This window comes from Micromys minutus, assembly GCF_963924665.1.
Source record: "Micromys minutus genome assembly, chromosome: 13".
Classification (NCBI taxonomy): Eukaryota; Metazoa; Chordata; class Mammalia; order Rodentia; family Muridae; genus Micromys; species Micromys minutus.
The window spans coordinates 7,847,470-7,870,794 of NC_137982.1; the positions used below are offsets into that span (position 1 = coordinate 7,847,470).

At 51.2% G+C, this 23,325-nt stretch overlaps 1 protein-coding gene across 1 annotated transcript in view; it reads left to right on the forward strand.

The window, feature by feature from the left end:
- Window positions 1–23,325, forward strand: part of LAMC3 (laminin subunit gamma 3) — a gene marked incomplete at both ends in the record, with an annotated part of 54,852 nt that overhangs the window by 7,020 nt on the left and 24,507 nt on the right. Inside the window, 12 exons of the mRNA XM_080927440.1 lie at window positions 3,232–3,536; window positions 5,474–5,604; window positions 8,595–8,761; window positions 10,778–10,966; window positions 11,049–11,166; window positions 13,144–13,242; window positions 15,987–16,123; window positions 17,103–17,213; window positions 18,559–18,751; window positions 18,903–19,021; window positions 20,073–20,297; window positions 22,677–22,865. Of these exons, the coding sequence (XP_080783566.1) occupies window positions 3,232–3,536; window positions 5,474–5,604; window positions 8,595–8,761; window positions 10,778–10,966; window positions 11,049–11,166; window positions 13,144–13,242; window positions 15,987–16,123; window positions 17,103–17,213; window positions 18,559–18,751; window positions 18,903–19,021; window positions 20,073–20,297; window positions 22,677–22,865 (1,983 nt within the window). The remainder of the gene's footprint in view (window positions 1–3,231; window positions 3,537–5,473; window positions 5,605–8,594; window positions 8,762–10,777; window positions 10,967–11,048; window positions 11,167–13,143; window positions 13,243–15,986; window positions 16,124–17,102; window positions 17,214–18,558; window positions 18,752–18,902; window positions 19,022–20,072; window positions 20,298–22,676; window positions 22,866–23,325) is intronic.

Here is a 23,325-nt window from a genome sequence, read left to right on the forward strand (position 1 = left end):
AAAAACAGGGAAACTGAAGGAGGAACAGTTGTGCTGAGTTCTGAGGACAAACATGCTCGCCAATTAGCCGGCTGTCTTTGGGGCCCGTGCCTTTTGTTTGGTTTTTCTGAGACAGTCCCATGCAGCCCAGTGGGCTTTGAACTACTAATTCTCCTTCCTCTACCTCCCGGGTGCTGAGGCGAGGCACATGCAACCACGCCTAACTGGGGCCTAGTCTCCTCACTTTATTTTTCTCAAATTATGTCTGCGTGTGGTTTCTGTGTATCTGTCTGTGCACAGGTCTGAGTTGAATGGAGCCATAGGTAAACTCGGGGTGTTGTCCTTCGGTTGCTATCTACTTTGTTTCTTGAGACGTCACCTCTCACAGATTCGGTTAGATTGGCTGGCCAGTGAGCTCCAGGATTATCCTGAGCCCATCCTCGTATCTGGGATTACAGGCGAGTGTCCCCAGCCCCAGCCTTTTTGGCTAAGAATTCGAACTCAGACCCTCCTGCTCCCGAGGCACACACTTTATCAGGTGAGCTGCTCCCTGGGCCCTGGCGTTGTTCATTATGTTCATTACCGTCTCCCTTTAGGATCGCTCACAGTATCTGTGTTCTTCGTCCTTCGTTTTGATTCTGACTTTCCCAGGGGGCCTTTGACTCTTCAGACTGTCAATGGCTTTGGTCACTATGGGAACTGCTGTCCTGTAGGTCCCTTTAGCTATTTCTTCAGACTCCTGTTTTCCCAAGTCTATATAATACCTTAATGATTGGTCTGGGCTATTAGGCCATGACCCCCCTCCCTCCACCCACAAAGGCTTCTTTGTCTGATTCTGGGGATATTCCTGCAGTTTCTCATCCCTGTCACCAACCAAACTGCTTTCTCAGAGGAACAGTGTATTTACGATAAATTTGTTCTTTTGTTGTGGTGAGGTACACAAAGCATAGGACTGCGTGTTCAAACGTGTGCAGACTGGAGTCACACACACACCCCTCGGAACCTGGAGCGTTACCTTAGGGAACAGAACACGCCCAGGCCCTGTGGCCCCACTGCACTTATAAAATGGAAATCCTTAGAAAGGACATTTATTTTATAGTTTAATTATGCATATGAGTGTGCATGTCTCTGTGTGGGTATTTACACATGAGTAGAGGTGCCAAGGAGGCCAGAGAGAGATCCAGGTCCCCTGTAGTCACAGTTACACAGAGAGTTATAAGTGGCCCAACGCCGGAAATTCCAATGGTCTGTAAAAACAACATATGCTCTTAAGCACCAAACAATCTTGACAGCCCCTGTACTACTGTGTGTGCACATGTGCATGCGCACACATAGACACACATGCATACACACACAGACACACACACAGATTCACACACAGACACATACACATGCATATACTCACAAACATACACACACAGACACATATGAATACACACACAGATACACATACAGACACAAACACATGCATATACTCACAAACACACATGCATACACACACAGACACACACACATACATACACACACACACAATTATACACACACACACAAGCCAGAGTAAGTCAATAACCAACTTCCTTTATCATTTCTTACCTTGTCGCCTCTGGACAGGATCTCTCACTAAACTGGAAGCTTGCTATTTGGGGCGAGGCTGGCTGGCCACTGTGTTCTTCGGATCTTCTTGTCTTTGTCCTCCCCACTCCCACCCACTCCATTCTGGGGTTACAGATACATACAGCTATGGTTGCTTGTCTTCCTGCTTAGCAGTCAGGTGATGTTAACCAGTGAGCCATCCTCCAGCCCCTCCCTGAGCCTACACTGTCTGTCTCTGTGCGTGTGGTGCAAGGCGTGCCTGCACTGTTGATCTGTCTCTGACACACTTCTTCTGTCTAGCACCACACCCTCAGGGCTTGTCTGTATTTTAGGCCCACGGGTCAAGGTTGCCCTACTTTTCCAGGCTGAACAGCTGTCTTTTGCATGGCTGGGCCATCTGTTTGACATGGCCTGGGCCTTTTCTGCTCCTTGGCTGTCCTGAGCAGTGGGTGCTGTGAACCCAGATGCACATGTACCTTCCTTGAGGCCTGGCTTCCGTTCTTTGAGGACATGTCACACTAGGCTTGCCTGGTTGTATGGTAAGGCTGGCCTTTGATTTTCTAATGACCTTTGTCTGTTATCCACAATGATGGCATTTTAAAAAGAAATTACCACCTCCAGTGCACGGGATAGACTCTGTGCTGTCACCAACCTTTGTTATTACCGTGTGTGTGTGTGTGTGTGTGTGTGTGTGTGTGTGTGTGTGTGTGTGTACAAGGCTTGCTTAGCAGATGTAAAGCGTTGGCTTTGCCTCTCATCCCTTGAACATAAAAGCACACAGTCCCACAACTCTTCTACTCACAGGTTCACGTACCCACCGTTGAGTTGACCATGGGCTGTTCTCAGCCCCTAAGAGCCCTGTGCCCATTTGCACTCATTGCTACTTATCTTAAGATACCACTCACTGACTTCCCGTCTGTGGCGTGGCTGCTTCTGGGCACTCACTGTGAGTGAGGTCAGCCAGCAGGGTCTTCTGTTTTAGCAGCTTTGGCATTACCTCTCAGGCCGTGGCTGGGTGGCACACACTGAGACTTCATTCCTTGTCGCCGTGGTAAGAATTCCTCTACACACTGGCAGGCATTTGGGCCGTCTGAGTACTGCTGTGGACATGCATGTCTAGTTGTTTCTGGGTCACGGTCTTTCTGTTGTTTTTGGCCATCTGCCTTCGAAAGAAATTCTTGGGTCGCCATCAACCCTGTTCAGCATCCTGAGGCAACACCAGCTTGCTTCCTAAAGTGTCACTTTTCCTGTCACTCCCAGCTGTGGGGGGTCTAACTTACCACATGTCCTCCATGGCACTGAGTATTACAGTCTTTGTTTTATCTTATTTATTTGTTTCTGTTTGTTTGCTAAGCAAAAAGAGACACTGCCATTCAGGGAGTAATAGTTCATAATGGCTCAAGTTCCCATGCAAAGAGGTGCACTGAGCTGGATAAAGGATGGGCAGGTTGCTAGGAGGTCTGCAGGCGTGGCCCTCCCCTTGCTCTTCTAACAAGCATCAGCGATGGATGGCAGCCCTCTGGCCCAAAGCTCCAGGGAGTTTCTGCCAGCAGCCATCCTGTGCAACCCCCTCACCCCCCCTCCACCCCACCCAAATCCCATTCCAGGACTGTGTACCCGTTCCCTTCTATAAAATGATCCCCATCTGCCTGACTGCAGGGAAGGCCTATGAGATCACCTATGTGAGGCTCAAGTTCCACACCAGTCGCCCTGAGAGCTTTGCCATCTATAAGCGCACGCGCACCAGTGGCCCCTGGGAGCCCTACCAGTACTACAGTGCCTCCTGCCAGAAAACCTATGGCCGTCCTGAGGGCCACTACCTGCGGCCCGGTGATGATGAGAGGGTGGCATTCTGCACCTCTGAGTTCAGCGACATCTCCCCCTTGAATGGAGGCAACGTGGCCTTCTCTACCCTGGAGGGCCGTCCCAGTGCCTACAGCTTTGAGGACAGCCCTGTGCTGCAGGTAAGGGAACAGCAGGGTCTGGAATGGTGGTAAAGGTGGGAATGGGGGAGTGGGGGTAGGGTGGAGGGTAGGGATGGGATGGGATGTGGGTCAGGGAACAGCAAGCAAACCAGCAGAGCTAGGACCTAAGAGACCTTCTGGCTGTCACACCTTCAACCCTAGAATTCTGCCATCTTTTGCGGATGCCTGGTTTAGTTTATTTTTAAATGTAACTAATTTATTTATTTGATTTTTTGAAAAAGGATTTCTTTGTATAGCCCTGGCTGTCCTAGAACTCACTCTATGGACCAGGGCTTGCCTTGAACTCAAGGAGATCTGCCTGCCTTTGTCTCTTGAGTGGTTGAAGGTGTGTAACATCACTGCCCAGACATTTTTTTTTTTAATGTACCACTTTAATAAGCTGAAGCAGAAAGGTCATGAGTACCAGGGCAACCTGCAGTCTACCTGGCTTGCCCCAGCTGTGCATAGGTAGATGTCTGCCTAAGGAGAAATGTGTTCAGAGACCCCAACCCTGATCTACTTGGTTGCAGAGTCCTAATACTTCCACTGATTTTGAGTCCCCACCCAGGCTTTGGCTCCCTGGTTCCCAGAGCCCTCAGCATCGCCTATGGTCCCTCTGAGAACACAGAGCCCCAGGTTGCAGTGTGCCTTAGGGATAGTGTGCTTGCCCAGCAAGCACAGGACCCTAATATTGACCCCAGCATCACAAACAAGAAGAAATGCAAGGGTCCCAAACCTGAAGAGCTCAGTGGGTAGAGTACTTGCCTAGCATGAACGAAGCCCTGGGTTCCATCCCCAGCACCTCATAAACTGGGTGTGGGGGGTGGAAACCTGTGTAAACCTAATGCATCAGAAGTGGAGAAGAGAGAAGGATTGGGAGTTCAGGGCCATCCAGGGCTATTTGTGAGTCTGAGGCCAGTCTGGGATGAATGCAACCCTGTCAGAGGAAAAAAATACAAGGGAGGAGAAGAAAGAAGAGGAGGAAGAGGAAGGGAGGGGGAGAAGGTGGACTGCAGCCTTACCCCAGCCTCTCACAGTCAGGCCTGCCTTCAACAGAACCCTGAAAGTACAGTGACCTTTGCAAATCCCAGCCCCAGGTGACTAGGAGAGTGACAGGGACCCTCAGCCTCCATGCTGTACAGAGTTCTCAGGACTGAGTCCTGCTGGGGTGAGGAACAACTATGCCAGGAGCTCATTTTCCATCCTGACGGCCTGATTGCTAAGCCAGGGGCTCCTGGGTTGAATTAAAACGTTGATTAATATTCAGCCGGAGCCGCCTCTGATTATAACAGCAGGCGGATGAAAATGTCACTCTCCACGTGCATCCCCCACTTCCTCACCACGCGCTTCCACGGGGAAGCTGCTCATCCAGCCCGTGATCGGAAACAATCTATCAAGGGCCTGCTATGTGCCAGACAGAGCTCAGGGGCTCTGGCTTGTGGGACTCATGTTCTGGGGTGTCAATCCTCTGCCTGTGAGGAGATACTGGGAGAAAGCGGAGCAGGGAAGAAGGCAGGTGACCCCCACACCAGGGTCTCAGACTAGCTACCTCAGCCACTGTGCACACACACACACACACACACACACACACACACACACACACTTCTGTGCAGATACCAGACCCTATGCACAGTGGTTGACGTTACCACCCTCCTCATCCTCACGCTCTCAGGGGAGCTAGTAACACATGACTGCGTTTTACACATGGGGAAACAGAGGCACCAAGGCATTGGGCCTTGTCACCAGAATTGCACAGCCAGCAGCCCCAAGATTGACCCAGGATCCCTAATTCCTGGTCTACCCTCAAGATTTGTCTCAGCCAGCCTGTTCCTGTGCCTCAGGACCACCCCCACTTTCCAAGGCCGGGGGAGGAGCAGGATTTCCCAGTGGAGCAGGCCAAGAGCCCTTGGTGATGGTGCTCTGGTTTCCATTCCCAGGAGTGGGTCACCAGCACTGATCTCCTGATCTCTCTGAATCGGCTCAACACCTTTGGGGATGACATCTTCAAGGACCCCAGAGTGCTCCAGTCTTACTACTATGCGGTGTCTGACTTCTCTGTTGGTGGCAGGTAGGCTGGAGCTAGGGCCAGGGGGAGGCAGGGAACAAGTCTGAGGGTCACAGAGCAGCTGCTGCTGTGGTGATCCAGATGAGGAATGAACAGGAGCCCCCCAACATTTGAGGCCCTGCTGCTGGCTCCCTTCTGCCTCCACAGGCCACCCCAACACCCCACCAGGAAAGAGAGGAGACAATGAATTCCCACCCCAGGCCTGTGGTGTAACAGACACGAATCCAGTGGCTCTAAATAATAAGCACATCAGTGTGCCCCTGTGTACCCAATGGCCCGAGTCAGCTCTGCAGAGCAAATGGCGAGGATGCACTGGGCAGTCTGGGCAGAAGCCTCCATGAGAGAGACAGCTAGACTTAAAGGAGGAGAAGGCCATGAGGTTGGAGTAAGGGCAGACATGGGGCCATGGGCAGAGCTCATTCCCATCTCTCCATCACTGAGGAGCCGCTGAAAGCCTCCAATTGTTAAAGCACCGATTTCCCTGCTCCTGTGACAGAACGCCCAACAAAGGCGACTTAAGGAAGGAAAGAGTTTGGCCCACCAGAGTACAGTTTGAGGGTCCAGCAGCATGATGGCAGCAAGTGAATCAGAGGGGGGGAGGGAGGAACGCTGTTACGGAGCTTGCTTTCTCCCTGTTATCCACCCCAGGACCCCAGTCAATGGGATGATACTGGCCATGCTCAGGCTGGGTTGTCCCTGCTCAGGGGACACTCCCAGAGGCTTGTCTCCTAGGTGATTCTAGATCCTGTCTGGTGGACAATATGAGCCATCCAGCATTGGTACAGCAGTGGGGAACAGGATGAGGAGAGGGCGCTCAAAGTGACAGGTGGTGGATATGGGTGGGCAATGAGGATGCCCAGATGCTGGGCACCCACTATTCAGAGATGCTTGGGCATTGTTAAAGATGGAGAAGGTGGGAGGAGCTTATGCCCAAAGCTAGCACTTCTATGGAAGACTAGGTGTGAAGGGACCTCAGGGGACACAGGTGAGAAGCTCCAGCTGACCCACCCACACACTGTAAGTTGGGTCAGACCTCCCAGCCGGACTCCAAACATGGTCATGATCTCCATCTGCTGTGTGTGATGTGAGGAGCTGCAGGCCAGAGAACATCTGGGTCCCAGCTGCGGGACCCAAACCACCCTGGGCCCCACAGCTGGCTGTGAAGGCCACTCTCAGGAAGGAACAGCACCTTCCCTTGGGTCAGAAGGATTCATGGGGGAGCAGCTGGAGCTTGCAGCATCCTCTCAGGGATGGAGTACACGCTCTTTAGTTCCCATGATCGCCATCTTCCAAGACTGACTGATACTGACTCACTCCTACCAGCCGCAGAGGGGTGTTGCTGCCTACCCTGAGCCTGTGAGCAAACAGTACCAAAATCTGTACCCTCAAATTTGAGATGGGGCCCTGGCAATGGGCAGTGTTTGCTGCAGCTGGGGAATACAGTCCCTCCTACCTCCAAAGACACTCTCACCTCCAAGAACACTCCCACCTCCAAGGACACTCCCACCTCCAAGGACACTCCCACCTCCAAGGACACTCCCACCTCCAAGGACACTCCCACCTCCAAGGACACTCCAACCTCCAAGGACACTCCCACCTCCTAGGACACTCCCACCTCCAAGGACACTCTCACCTCCTAGGACACTCCCACCTCCAAGGTCACTCCCACCTCCAAGGACACTCCCACCTCCAAGGTCACTCCCACCTCCAAAGACATTAGAGAGGTCTGGAGCTCTTTGCTGTGTCTGGAACCATCTCAAAGCAAGGCAGGAGCATGAGGCCACCATGGGCTCTGAGCCACCACTAATAGTGGCCACACAAAGTCAGTCTCTACTCGGCACCCTACATGGCCCACTTCCCAAAGCACGTCTTTGTTTTTGTAGAGTTCACACATCTCTTGACCTTGTGGGTGTCATTGAAACACAAGCCCGGGGCTCATTCTCCAGGGACTACTTGGGCGCTTCCCCCTGCATAGGATTCTCCTTTCTTGCTTTTTTTGACACAATTGCAGAATCCCCTGAGGTGACCCCAGCCCTCGAAGAACTGACCCTATGACCTCTTACCCTCCCTGTCCCAGAAAACTAAATTGACTTCTCCCTGAGTGAGTCCCGAGCTCCCCCAGATTTGGGACTCTGCCCAGTCAGAGGCCTTCTGTAGCAGTCATTCCCTAGCCGGCAGCCATGGACAACCTTCTAAGCCTCAGTTTCTCAACCTTTTCAAAGGTAGCCACAGGAGGCAGGTGAAGACAGGAGTGCTGGTTAGGTAGCGTTTTGTCAAAAGGACTCAGGCTTGAGTCATTTGGGAAGAGGAACCCTCAACTGAAAAAAATTTTTTTCCAAGAGACTGGTCTGTAGGCAAGTCTCTGAAACATTTTTTTAAAGAGAGTTATTTATTTATTACATGTAAGTACACTGCAGCTGTCTTCAGACACCAGAAGGGGGCATCAGATCTCATGACAGATGGTTGTGATCCATCATGTGGTTGCTGGGATTTGAACTCAGGTCCTTTGGAAGAGCAGTCGGTGGTCTTAACCACTGAGCCATCTCTCCAGCCTCTCTGAGACATTTTTTAATGACTGACATAGGATTATCCAGCCCACTGTGGGCGGCGACACCTCTGGGCAGTATAAGAAAGCAGGCTGAGGAACCCATGGGGAGCAGGCCAGTAAGCAACACTTCTTCATGGCTTCTGCATCAGCTCCCTGACTGTAGGTTCCTGCCTTGAGTTCCTGCCCTGACTTGCTTTCATAATGAACTGGAAAGACGTGTAAGATGAAAAATAACTCTTTCCTTCCCAAGTTGCTTTTGGTCTTGGTGTTTATCACAGCAATGGGGACGACAATTTCATTCTATAAATATTCGGAAACCCCAAGGTGCTACTTATCACACCCCTGGATATGTAGTTAGGGCTTAGGGGTGCCCACGCTTGCGCTGCCATTGAGGGGTGCCTCTCAGAGTCTGCCTCCAGGTCCCTCCTCCTGGTGTTCTCCTCAGGTGCAAATGCAATGGTCACGCCAGTGAATGCGGGCCCAACGAGGATGGTCAGCTGGCTTGCCGCTGCCAACACAACACCACGGGCGTGGACTGTGAGCGATGTCTACCCTTCTTCCAGGACCGTCCGTGGGCCCGCGGCACCGCAGAGGATGCCAACGAGTGTCTGCGTGAGTGCTCCTCGGAAAGCAGGCCTTGAAGCTAATGATAGTGGCTGGGGAACAATCCCCAGAACCTCACAGTGGGGAACTGCTCCTGGGTGGGCTTGGCATGCAGTGTGGGGTCCTTAGCTGTGCAGGAGAGATCAAGGGATGTCAAGGGATGTGGAGGGAGCACTTGAACCTCAGTCCTCCCTCAGAAGTCTGCCCAAAGTGGCGCCTGTGGTAGGAAGGCAGGAAGATCCCCAAACTCCACTTAACCCTTTGTTTTAACTGTTACAACCCTGACAGCTAATGAAATCCAGTCTTCCACCCCCACCACAGGGTTCTGACCCGCCCACCCAAGCCTTTCCCACAGCCCCCGGCAGTCCCCAGCAGCCTTTTGATGTTTCAGCTGTGTGTGGTGTGTCTCTGTCTGCTTCAACCTCAAAGACAAGGAGGCAGGGGCCCTGAAACCTTCTCCAGGGATGGTGGAGAGGGAGGAACAGTGTCTGTACCAGCCACCCCAGCATCCCACTTTCCCTGGTGGGGTCCATCTCCCTTCACAGTCCTCCTCTGCTTGTGGCTTCACCATGTGGTGTCTGGAGCCAGGCACAGAATTCCACACACTGCCTTGTAGCTGACCTCCTGGACGTGGGCCATGGCCTGCCAGAGCTAGGGTGTGGAAGAGACCTTTTCCTTGGGACAGACAGCTTTTTTTCTAAGGGGTCTGCCCCAGGGCCCAACATAGTCCTAATGAGTTTCTCTTGGTTTACTGGTCTGAATCCCCCAGGGAAGGCGTGCTGGCTGACGCCAGGCTTGGGCCAAGTCCTTGCCCGTCTCTAAATGAGAACTAGACTGCTCCCCTGCCATTGCCCTTACCCACACGGTTAAAGGTTCTCTCCTCACAGTCACCAGCCTGAAAGGTGTGGTTTCATGCCTGACCTTTCACCCCTGACTCCTTGTCTAATCCTTCTTGTCCCTCTCTGCAACCCTCTGTCTCCAGCCTCCAGAGAAGGGTCTGCAAAGAGTGCAAAGTCAGTTCCGCCCCTCCCCCAGTGGCCCCCCTCCCAGGCTCCTCCCTGTAGCTCCAGGCTCCCAGCCTCCTGGCACCTCTGATTCCCAACTGTCTGGGCATCACACATCAGTTACCTCACTATCCCCTCCCTGTCCATCATGAGGCACGTTTCTCCCGCTCGCAGCAAGCCTCTTGGCATGCGCACGCCTATACTTGGCATACACGCAGATAATGCTTCCCTGGTCCAGAATGGCTCCTCCTGGCTAGGATACACTTCCTGCTCCATCTTCTTGCTCTATCAAAACACCTTTGTGGCTCTGTCCAGAAAAACATTGTTTTGGAGCATTTATTGATGAAGCCCACCTAGTTCTTAAAGAGCGTCCTGATTTGGGAATACCTGATGGCCGGGGGCTCTGTGTTCTTGGGCAAGCTGAGCCTGGACTCTGGCCCTTCATGTTGTCTCATTGCTTGACAAAATGTGCCTCAAAAGCAAGATTTGTTTGGGTTCACGGTCTGAAGGTACAGTCCCCTCGTAGTAGGGATGCCATGATGGTAGGAAAGTAAAGCAGCTGGTCACGTGGCATCTGCAGCCAGGCAGAAGCAGGGAGAGATGAACGATGATGAGATTTTACATATATAGTATAATATACAACATCTATATCTATATCTATATCTCACTGTAGCTGTCTTCAGACACACCAGAAGACGGCATTGGATCTCATTATAGATGGTTGTGAGCCACCATGTGGTGCTGGGAATTGAACTCAGTATCTCTGAAAGAGCAGTCAGTGCTCTTAACCTCTGAGCCATCTCTCCAGCCCCCAATGCCATCCATTTTTAATGTGGGTCTTGCCACCTCTTGCTTACCATAGAAATTGCTGAAAGGTTTGTGTCCTAGGTGATCCTAGTTCCTGTCAGGCTGACAAGATGAACCAAGCACCGCCATCTTGGAAATGCCTGCTCCAGAGAGCAGAGCCTCTCAGCCCCTGCAGAGCCCATTACTCATACACACAACCCTTCGTCTCTCCCAGCCTGCAACTGTAATGGGCACTCCGAGGAGTGCACGTTTGACAGGGAGCTCTATCGGAGCACAGGCCATGGCGGGCACTGTCAACACTGCCGTGACCACACAGCCGGGCCACACTGTGAGCACTGTGAGAAGAATTATTTCAGATGGGACCCGAAGACACCATGCCAACCCTGTGACTGCCACCCAGTAGGTGAGTGGTCCCAGCCCCACCCTTCCACATCTCTTACCCTCAGTTCCTCCCACCTCCACCGTCCTGTGTTCCTTCCCTCCAGGCTCCCTGAGTCTACAGTGTGACAACTCAGGCACCTGTCCCTGCAAGCCCACAGTGACGGGCTGGAAGTGTGATCGCTGCCTGCCTGGATTCCACTCACTCAGTGAGGGCGGCTGCAGGTGAGGCTCTGTGGACCGTGGCCGGTGTTAACCATGCTGTGTGTTTGCGCCAAGTAAGACACAGAAGGAACGGAGTCCTAGCTGTCCTCGCCTTTACATCCTCACCTGACATGACCTCACCCTGTAGCTACTGAGCCCCAGCCTTATGAGAAATAAAGCTGCAGACACAGGAAGAACTAACCAGCCCACTGGGGTGGGGGTGGGGGAAACCTGGGAGGCCCACTTGCTGTGAGAGGGACGGAGCCCCAGTTTGAACCTGGGACCTGGTAAGGAAGGGACATGAGACACACCAAGTGGAAAGTATAGCCAAGACCAAGGCAAGGATCAGGTGAGACTTGGGTCTGGAAGAAGGGCCTAGTTCAGAGGGGACTTTGGGGGAGCTGAGGGCGGCTGTGGCCAGGGAGGCCAAGGCAGGCGTCTGTGTCAGAGGCTGGGTGAGGCTTTGGAAGGAGCACAGTTGGCCCTGAAGAGGGAGAAAGGAGATGAACAGATTTTAGAGCCCAAGTTTGTGGTGACCGAAGACTGGGGGATGGGGCTGGTCCTCATGGCGAAGGGCCAGGGGGAAGCTGGGCAGGGAGGCAGGCATTATAGTCATGTTTGGAGTGCATGGTACCTGGTCATGAGGAAAGGGACCAGCAATCTGCCACAGGCTAGATCCTGGAAGAGAGGCCAGACACGTTTACAAGGAACTCATGGTGGAATCCACTGTGACCAATATTGCAGACAAATTCAGAAGAGCTTTGTGTATGAGGTCTTACAGAGCCTAGGCTGGCCTCAAAATCACTGCACAGCCAAAAATGACCTCCTTCTGGAGTTTAAGTGTGTACCATCATGGCCACTTTTATAAGGACCTCATGTATGCTAGACAAATTCTCTACTGTCCCCTAGAAGCACCTTTGAATGGGCTTGTGAAAGCCAAATAGATCACTTGGTTGGTAAAGTGTTTGCTGTACAAATATGAGGATGTGAGTTCAGATCCCCAGAAACCAGGAAAAGACCACAAAAGCCGGGTATAGTAGTGAGCATCTGTAACTTGGTTCTGAGGGCTAGAAAGGTGACAAAGTCAAGCAGGTCACAGGAGCTTGCTGACCAACCAGTCTTGTCTAATTGGTGGGCTCCATGTTCAGTGAAAGAGCCTACCTCAAAAAATAAGATGGAACACAAGAAATCAGGCAGTGGTGGCCCACACCTTTAATCCCAGCATTCAAGAGGCAGAGGCAGACAGATCTCTGAGCTCAGGGGCAGCCTAATCTACAGAGAAGTTTCAGGAAAGCCAGAGCTACACAGGGAAACCTGTCTGGAAAAATAAAAGAAACAAACAAACAGAAAAGTGGAATACAAGAAACCTAACTTTAATCTATGCCCTCCACATACACATGCACACACTCCAATGAACACATGCACACACAAAGGAAAAATAATAAAATAACACCAGAGTCCCCACAGGCTTAAAAGGGAGATAGATGAATGCAACAGGTGAGTGGATAGGCAGATGGGAAGAGAAGTGGATGGGTGGATGGATGGATGGATGGATGGATGGGTGGATAGATGGATGGGTGGATGGGTGGATGGATAGGTGGATGGGTGGATGGATGGATGGATGGATGGATGGGTGGGTGGATGGATGGGTGGGTGGATGGATGGGTGGATGGATGGATGGATGGGTGGATGGATGGATGGATGGATGAATGGATGGATGGATGGATAGATGGGAGGGTGGATGGATGGATGGGTGGGTGGATGGATGCACCAGTGGGAGGGGTGGGCAGTGGGCAGAGGCATCATTGCATGGGTAGGTGGGGTACTTTCTGCTAAAGTCGAACCAGCTAAAGTGAAGGCAGGCACAGTCTCTTGGACAATCTTATCTATCCCTGTTCTTCTGAGGAAAGGGAAGGGTATGAAGAGTTCTTCTGAGGATGGGGTATTCCCACTATGAACTTGCTCAATGGATATGCGTTTTCTCTGTTTCTTTGGCAGACCCTGTACCTGCAATGTTGCCGGCAGCTTGGGCACCTGTGACCCCCGCAGTGGGAACTGCCCCTGTAAAGAGAATGTGGAAGGCAGCCTGTGTGACAGGTGGGTGTGCTGAGCTACATAGAGCTGGCAGCAGTGGTCTTGAGGCTCTCTGAGGAGGCACCAAAAGCTGTATAGTGAAGGGAGAGGCAGGAAGGCCCCTCAGAGACTTGGGCAAGCTTGTTACTCCACATTCTTGCCAAAACTCAAGGGGCCTGCTGCCGGGGAAACTACGTATGGTGGTTTGAATATTCTTGGCCCAGGGAGTGGCATTATTAGGAGGTGTGGCCTTGTTGGAGTAGGTGTGGCCTTGTTGGAGGAAGGGCATCACTGTGAGGGTGGACTTTGAGACCCTCCTCCTAATGTGGTGAAAGCCAGTCGACTCCTGGCTTCCTTTGGATAAGGTGTAGAACTTTTGGCTCTGCCTGAACCATGCCTGCCTGGACACTGCCATGTTCCTGCCTGGATGATAATGGACTGAACCTCTGGGCCTGTAAACCAGCCCCAATTAAATGTTGTCCTTCTAAAAGTTGCCTTGGCCATGGTATCTGTTCACAGCAGTCAAACCCTAAGACTCTATTCAAAGGTCCTGTGGGCACTACTTATATTCTGACCCAATACCACTGAGGGTTTCTTAGCTGAGAAAATGCATTGTTGCTTCAAGATTGAAATCCTGAAAAGAAAGCTCTAGAAAGATAGGAAGAGTTTGTCTAATTCAGCCAGCAAATACCTGATATCATGTTTTAGCCCTTCTGCCTCACCCCCATGGCAGACATCACTAATGGAGAACTGTCACAGCTCTCCCATCTCACACCAGTGGCAGACATCATTAATGGAACACAACAATCTTAACCTCAAAACCTTCTCACTGCCTTGCTCCAAGAAGCCCCTACCAACTGAGTTAAGAGTCATCCTACCCTGTGAGCAAAGGATACTGGAGCAGATCTGCAAAGCTGAAACAATTTAAATAACAAAATTAATAAAGACTGGATCACATTATAAGCCTAAGAACGAGACAAATCTCCAAAATACCATTAGAGGATCAGATAAACAGATAAGGACATAGGAGCAAACTTCCCCCTCAGAATTCTGAATAATAAAGGAGGGTTAGAAATGGTAGTGAGGAATGCCCTGCCAACAGCTGGAATGAATGCTGGTGTTTGTGCTAAACCAGCATTTTGCCCCCTCAAGATACGGCCCTGGAAATAGTTACTAATTACAATGGTGGTTTTTCAAGAGTGTTGCAAGCGATGTTTTTGCTACTTTCCTCTCCTGGGAGGTTTATTGTTTTGTGGGGTTTTGTATCCTGAGTTTGAGAGAGGTTCTCCCTGTGCAGCCCAGACTGCTCCCATACTTAAGAGCTCTGCCTGATTCTGCCTCCCGAGTGCTGGGATTAATTGCTGTGCTCCTACTCCTAGCCCTAAGGCAGGTCAGGCTAACCTTGAACTCAGAATGTACCTGAAAATGACCTTGAGCCCCTGGTGCCCCTGCCTTCACCTCCTGGTTGTTGGGGTCACTGGCGTGCACCACCATGCCTGGCCAGTGCCCTACTTCTAATGACTAAACTGTAGAAACTGTTTAGACCAAAAACCTGGCAGGCAACACTGGAACTGGGAGATGATTCAACCACAGCCAATGTCACTTGGGAGGCTGAGACAGGAGAATTGTCATGAGCACAAGGCCAGGCCAGGGTATAAAATAAGACCTTGCCTCAAAAATAAACACACACACATACATACATACATACATACATACATACATACATACATATTTACTTACTTACAAAAACAAACAGACAGACAAGGGGTCTGGAAGGATGGCTCAGCAGTTAAGAGCTCTGCTTCTTATCCAGAGAACTCCAGTTCAGTTTCTATCACCCACATGATTGCTTTCAACCATCTGAAACTCCAGTTCCAGGGGATTTAACACTCTCTGTGGACGCTGCAGGCACCAGACGTGCACACAGTACACAAACATGTATGTAAGCAAAGCACTCATATGTATAAAACTTTCTAAAATTAAAATTATCTTAAAAACAACAACAACAACAATCAGGGCTGGAGAGATGGCTCAGTGGTTAAGAGCACCGACTGCTCTTCCAGAGGTTCTGAATTCAATTCCCAGCAACCACATGGTGGCTCACACCCATCTGTAATGAGATCCAATGCCCTCTTCTGGTGTGTCTGAAGACAGCTACATACATACTCATATACATAAAACAAATTAAAAAAAATTAAAAAGACAACAATAAGACCCAAAGCCTATTGTGGTGGTGCACACCTTTAGTGTCAGTAGTTGGGAGGCAGAGACAGGAGGATCTCTCTGAGTTCAAAGCCACAGTCTTGTCTACATAGAGGGTTCCAGGCCAGGCAGGGTTGCATGGTGAGACCCTGTTTTGAACAAACAGAGACAAAAGAACATAGAAATGAAGGTGTCAAGACCACAAGAGAGATTAGGGAGATGTTTACAAATCAGAGGAGACAAGGGCAGAGCTAAATGCAGTGTCCGGTTCTGGACCAGGGAAATAGATTACTGAGAGAAGAAAAGAAACCCAGACCCAGCGTGGGGCTTGTTAACGTTAGTTCCGTGGTGCTGATCTTGGCTTCCAGGACATATCTCAGCAGCAGAGACACAGAACAAGCAGGCATGGGGACTGTCTGCCCTGTCTGTGTAACTTGTGATTCTAAGAGAAAAATAAAACTAAAAATGTTTTCTTAAATTTCTCCAGGAGTCCTAATTGTCTTGCTGGATCCTGGTCCCCGTCCCGTCCTGGCTTGGACACATGACCCAGCCTGACTCTCTTACAGATGCCGTCCCGGGACATTTAACCTGAAGCTCTATAACCCAGCCGGCTGCAGCAGCTGCTTCTGTTACGGCCACTCCAAGGTGTGTGCCCCTGCTGCTGGGTTCCAGGAACACCACATCCTCTCAGACTTCCGCCATGGTAATTGTGCACAAGGTCTGTCTTCCTGGGAGTGGTTCCTTGGCCCTGGCTGGGAATCTCGCTTTGGAAGCTGGGGTGAGGACAACAGCCCTTCCACCATGTCCCCTTTGGAAAGATGCCCTGTGCCCCACAGCCTTGTTGGGCAGGGTGGGAAAGGGAGTCCCCAGCACCTGCTTCTATCCCTGGGCTCCTTTCCCACGCGCCACTCCCTCCTCCAGCCCCCAGCACTTTATTGTCAGGGTGGCACCGAAAAGTTGGGTATTGCTGCAGGAACCCTGAGTCCTGCAGGACAGTCTCCATTTACCCCCAGGAGTGTTAGTCTCCTCAGTGTGTCTACATTTCATCTTAGGTTCTTGGCTTTCATTTATTCAGCAGCTTCTGTATGCCAGGCACTGCTCTTCCACGTTGGAGGCAATCTCAGCATCCTCCTAAGCAGGTCTCCGTTCGCATTTTGCAGACTAGATCCGGTCTATCTGAGACTGGTTCCAGCTACTAGGGCTGTGTCTTTGGAACAAGAAGGGTGGGGCTCCAAGCTTTGCAATCCATTGGAGTCCGGGTGCTCAGCGATACTCCTTGGGATATTCACCGCACCTGACAGTTTAGTCTTAGGACTGGTACTTGGGCATCAATTCCAGGATGTCCATATACAGAGGCAGTGGGCCCTCTGCTGGACACCACACAGAAAGCAGGGCACCATGTGGTAGTGATGGGCCTGCAGCTAGCCAAAGGCTTGTCTTCTGAATGCTAAGATAATAAAGAGACGCTACGGGTGTAGCTCAGTGGATAGAGTTCTTGACAAATGTGCACAAAGTTTGTCCAGGACAAGGAATCATGGTCATACCTCCAGAGAAAGGGGCCTTATGTAACCCAGTTTGGCCTCAAACTCCCTCCGACTTCACAGCCCTCTTGGAACTTGCCACTGCAGGCCAGCGTTGAGGTCTCTCACTGTTGTGGCGAATATTATATGTTTGATGTTTAGGAGCTGGTGGCTGGCAGGCCAGAAGCATGGGGCTTTCAGAAGGTCCTCTGCAATGGAGCCGGAGTGGGATCCTCCTGGGCCTGCGAGGAGGAGAGGAACTCTCAGCTCCAGGTAGATAACAGCCCCTCCTGCTCACACCACCCAGGTCTCTGCCTGCAAATACCGCAGTTCTTTAGAGTGGGTGAATTATCAAAGACAGAGGTTCATTTCCAGCCCAAAGTTCCTGTTCAAGGTCAAGGTGTACACCTTGTGGTGGCCTTCTAGTTGACACGATGCATAAAGTCCCCCACTCAGATTCAACCATGGTACCCCATTCTGGCCATTTCACTCCATCCTACTGGTCTCCCGGAGACCCCACCTTAGCTCCACCATCAGCCCGAATTCCCACCTCTTATCACCTTACTAGGATTCCTTTTCAGCACCAGTTTAGTGGTGCCAGTCAAACAGGAGCTGGTGAGTGCCCATGGGCTTGGTGGCCGAGAACACATACATTTATTCTCCTAGTGTTTTGGAAACACAGACTGGGCATCATGTCACGGGGCTGTGTCTCTCCCTCAGTGTTCAGCCTCCTTCCCCCACCTCACAGAAGCTGTCTTTCTTATGATCACAACTGACCTCTGCCTCTTCCTCCCTGGAGATGCCCTGGACCTTACTGGATAACCCAATAGACCTCCCACAATAGAAGCTCCATAGGCAGTAGACGAACACCCCCAATCCATCTGCAGTCTTAATCCTTTTGACCTGGTCAAATAACCTCTGCTTAGACCCCAGGGATTATGCTTGGGGACACTTTGGGGTATTAGGATTTTTCAGTAAGACCACAGCATATGTGAAATCATCAAAATACTCTGTGTGTGTGTATGTGTGTGTATGTGTGAGAGAGAGAAGGGGGGAGGAGGGAGTATGCGTATGAGTTTGTGTGTGTGTGTGTGTGTGTGTGTGTGTGTAGGGGGTGTGTTTGTGTAGGAGTTGTCCCATTTGTGTATTTGGGCACAAATGCATGTGGAGACCAAAAGTTGATGTCAGAAATCATTCTCCATCTCTCTCTTTTCTACCATGTTTATTGAGGCAGGGTGTTTCAGTCAAACCCAGAGCTCGCTGATAGGCCAGTCTCCCACTGCAGGCACATTGTGCTTGAATGGTTAATTGTTGCCATCAATACAGATGCTAGGAGCCGGTGAGATGGATCAGCTGTTAAGAATTGGCTGCTAGAGGCTGGAGAGATGGCTCAGTTAAGAGCACCAATTGCTCTTCCAGAGGTCCTGAGTTCAAATCCCAGCAACCACATGGTGGCTCACAGCCATCTGTAATGAGATCTGATGCCCTCTTCTGGTGTGTCTGAAGACAGCTACAGTGTACTTGTATATAATAAGTAAATAAATATTTTTTAAAAATACAAATGCTAGAATCAAGTTAAGCACATGGAAATATCAAAGCTCTTTCCTCTTATCTTCAGAGAAGTTCCTGGGAGACCAGAGACTCAGCTATGGACAGCCAGTCATTCTGACCCTCCAAGTACCCTCTGGGGTCCCCCTACCTCCTATGAAGCTGAGACTAGAGGGGGCAGGTTTATCTCTGGCTCTGAGGCCCTCCAGTTTACCTGGTCCTCAGGACACCAGGCAGCCAGGACGAGTTCAGCTCCAGTTCCTGTAAGTGGCTCCCAGTCCTGAGATGGGAGTGGGATGGTAGGCAGAGCAGCCTCTGAGGGCTAAGCCCACTGGGAGTCTCCTGAGCACCCCAGCCTCTTGGCACCAGCTGTCCCTACATCAGGCTGTCACACTGACTTTCTGTCCTTTACAGCCTGCAGGAGACTTCTGAAGAAGCAGAGCTTCCACTGCCCGCCTTCCACTTCCAGCGCCTGCTTTCCAATCTGAGCGCTCTGAGCATCTGGTCCAGTGGCCAAGGCCCAGGCCATTCTGGTAGTATGTTGATAATGCACCTCCTCAGAACATGGGTCCTGGCCCTTTGTTGTCTCTGGGATTGAGGAATCGGGACACTTGCACAAGGCAGCAGAGGTGTGTCTGAGGACAGAGGCAGGGGTTAGACTGCAGGGAGCAGGAAGTCCTGGGGAAGAACCCATCCTTGACAGAGTCCTGCACCACTCCATCCCTCTGCCTCATCTTTCTGTGAGCACTGCTCACCCTGCTGGCCAGTAATGGCATTGCACCTCAGCCACTTTATGGGCTGATTCACCCAACTGTTTGTAAGACAGGGTCTTGTTGAACTTGAACTCCTGAACCTCTGACTCCCAAGTGCTGGAATTGTAGGTGTTGCACTGCATAGCTCTGTCTTGTCTGGAGCTTACTAAGTAAATCAGGCTAGGTTTGAAATTTAAAGGGGATTAAACTCATGTATGACCAAGCCGTGGCAAATTTTAAAAACATAACAATATTTATTCACTTGCATATATGTATATTTATGGTTACACATTGCTACGTGTGCCCCATATGTGGAGGTCAGATGACAACTTGAGGGATCCCGAGAATCGAACTCATGTCGTCAGGGTTGGCAGCTGGGACTCTTAACCCGACTGGCTCCAAGCATGCACACATCTTGCAATCTTGTCTCTGCACACTTCGCACACACTAAGTGCACCTTCTAACGCTGACCTCACCACAGCCCCTTATCTACTTCTCGATCTAAAAAGCATCCGTTTTCCTTGCCCTTGATTTTTTTTTTTTTTTTTTGACTATTGATTTTAAAATTACTCTTGAAGCCTGTAATCCCAGCACGTAAGAGGTCAGGGCCAGAACAAAGCAAGTCTAAAGACTGCACAGGCTGTATGGACAGCCAAGACCCTGTCACACACACACACACACACACACACACCAAAAACAAACAAACAAACAAACAAACACCCAAACCAGACAGTCGACTCACAGGCTGCTTTTGTATGCATGAGCCTCTCTCGAAGGTTCTCAGTGTCGGCCGGACATGTATGTAGACTTCCCTTCGCTTCTCACTCTGCAGGCCAAGTGCTCCTGTGTGAAGTTCGGCTCACGACGGCCCGGCCTCAGCATGGGCTTGCCCCACCAGCCTCTTGGGTGGAAAGCTGCTCATGTCCCCAGGGATACACAGGCCAGTTCTGTGAATTCTGTGCTCTGGGATACAAAAGAGAAATACCTCATGGGGGTCCCTACACCAACTGCATCCCCTGCACCTGTAACCAGCATGGCACCTGTGACCCCAACACAGGTAAGTCCCCAGAACCCCATTCCAAGGTCTATGTGGACACAGTGGGATAAGGACTGGCCCTCGCAGATGGCCCTTGGGAGACACGGCCTTGCCCTGTTCCCTGGGGCTTCTGTTGTAACAAAAGGCCTGACTGGAACCTAGGGGCCAGGGATTGTAAGCACCCGTGGGGGTCTTCTCAGCAGCCTCTCTGCAGGCACCTCCCCACCGCAGCCCTGCAGGCCCTGGGAAAGAGTCCCGAAGGCCTTGCTTCCTAGCAGGCACTGCGAGGATTATCAGCACAGACAGGAGCAGAAGAAAGAAAGGCATAGAGTTGTACAGACGACAGGATCTCATGGGTGTCCACCCAGAGCCACAAGCCAGCTAGCTTTTCAGTGCTTCCTGGCTGTGGCCTTGGAAAAGTTGCTTCTCTGCCTGAATGTCCCCATCGATACAGTACAGACAGCAATAGCATTTACGTGCCCAGGCCATGGAGACAAAGTACGTGAAGGTCAGGAATTGTCCAGACGATTTAATAAACAGAACCTTCTTTACACTGAAGTTCAGGGGTAGCTAACCAGGTGAGCTGTGGGCTCTTTCCCTGGGAGAGACAGACAAGGGGAAGTAATAAGATAATACTCTCCCCTTCCTCCCCGCTGTTCTATCCTGATTCCTGTAGACACACAAGTGGCATAGTCTCTGTCATTGTCCCATTTTCCAAAACAGGAACCTGAGGTGTGGGTTGACCTCGTGGCCTGTAGATGACAGAGCCACACCTCCCACTAGCTTGGGGTGGGCGTGTTATTCAAGAGAGGTATTTCCCCCACCTATAGAGACTCGGAAACCCCACTGTGGGTCACATGGTGTGCTAGGGGAAAGACACAGGTCTTTCACCCCACTGTCTCCCCAGTAGGTGAGGATCTCTGATACACAGAACATTATCCATGGGTCCTGTGCCTGGCAGACATCACCAATTGAGCCTAGATGAGGCCTTGCAGTCCTTTTCCGGATAATGCTCCCTGCAGCTCCTATTGAAGAAACAGAATCTCCTCAGGAGATGGAACCGATTTCTCACCCCCCACAGAGCCCTTGACTTTGCCACAACTTTCCACCCCATATAAGTAAGGCTTCATCTGTAAAATGGGAAGAGCATCTGGTCTAAGAATCAAGCCTGAGGGTATGGGCTGAGGCAGGAGTGCTCCCTGCCTCTGCTTCCCTAGGGAATGAAGTTCCCTTCCATTCTCCTCTCCTCTCAGCCCTGGCTGGACATCTGGTTGCCTCCTGTAGGGCTGCTCTTGGGTCCTCGTGGTGAGTCATGACCCTAGGCTCTGAGCAGATGCCAGGAGTTGCTGGGCTGGAGAAGGGAGTGTGCAATGTCCTTTGTCTTCCAGTACCAGGAGGCAGAACAGAGTTCGTAGACCGGTATCTTGTACGTACTCATAGTCCCTGCACAGAGTGAGCCCCCGTGAGGCTGGACCCTTTAGGTGGATCCCTCAAGGAGAAGAGAACACAGGAGCCGGGGAAGGAAACAGTGTGGCTGTGCCTTCCATCGGTCGGGAGATCTGTGAGATAGGAATAGTGAAACAGTGAACAAGCGCCACCCACGCCGCCCCCGAGGCCACTACCAGCTCAGCCAATCCGTCCATAGGCTACTGCAGGCATATGTGTGTGCCGTGGTCTCTGTTCCGTACCATCCATCCCATCCTCCAAGACAAGGATTTAAGGTGCAATGTGGCCACACGGCCAGTAGGTGGCAGAGCCACACCTCCTACCCACAGAGGGGGAAGTTAGATGGTTTTCCCAGCTCACACAGGCCTTAAGAGGTGGACAGGAACCCAGGCAGTCTGGCTCAGCTGAATGGTTACCCCAAACCCCTGATGTCTCAGTATTCTACCGAGGTGTGCCCCGTGACTTCTCCACCAGTATACTTACTCAATGACTAGGGTAGCAGTTCTCAACCTGCAAGTGGCAACCTCTCATCAAATAGTTATCTCCAAAAGTCTTACAATCCCTAACAGTAGTAGCAAAATGGCAGTTATGAAGTAGCAACAGAAATAATTTTAGAGTTGGGGGCCACCACACCAGGAGGAACTATATTAAAGAGTCTCAGCATTGGAAAGGTGAGAACAGGGCTGGAGAGATGGCTCAGTGGGTAAGAGCACTGGCTGCTCTTCCAGAGGCCCTGAGTTCAAATCACAGCAACCACATGGTGGCTCACAACCGTCTGTAATGGGATCAGATGCCCTCTTCTGGTGTGTCTGAAGATAGTTATCATAAAATAATGAAGACAGTGTACATAAGTAAATGTAGCTTTACAAAAGGAAAAAAAGAAAGGTTGAGAACCACTGCACTTGGGGTGGGGTGTTCTGAGTTGAGGTAGTAAATAAGTGTCTTGCCCCTTAGGGATCTGCCTGTGTGGCCACCACACCGAGGGTCCATCCTGTGAGCGTTGCATGCCAGGTTTCTATGGTAACGCCTTCTCAGGCCATGCTGATGACTGCCAGCCCTGTCCATGCCCTGGCCAATCAGCCTGCGCAACCATCCCAGAGAGTGGAGACGTGGTGTGCACACACTGCCCCCCTGGTCAGAGAGGTGAGTGGCTTGTGCCCCAGAAAGACCAAACCTGGTGCCCTGATCCTGCCCTGACTCTGGTGGAGGTTAGGGTAAGGAAGGTGGGAAAGACCCTAAGGGTGGCGAACATGACTTCTGGAGACAGAGTCTCTTTGTCAAAGCCCCAGTATGCTGAGAGTTACTGAAGACCTGGGCCTTGACCATATATGATGGAACCTTGGAAGGCCCATATATGGACTTCTAGAGGCTTGGGACGAAGCCAAAGGGCCTGGGCTTCTCACTACAAAGGTGGGAAACCTCAGGGCAAAGGTTTTCATGTTTCAAAGGAAGGCTCAGCTTGGGAAGTGATGCAGAAGAAGCCAGGTGACCTGAGTCTGAGACATGTAGACAGGATCAAGGGCAGGGGCACATGTCTATCCTCTCGGCACTCGGGAGACAGAGGCAGGGGGATCCTGGGAGCTTTCTGGTTAGCCAGTCCAGC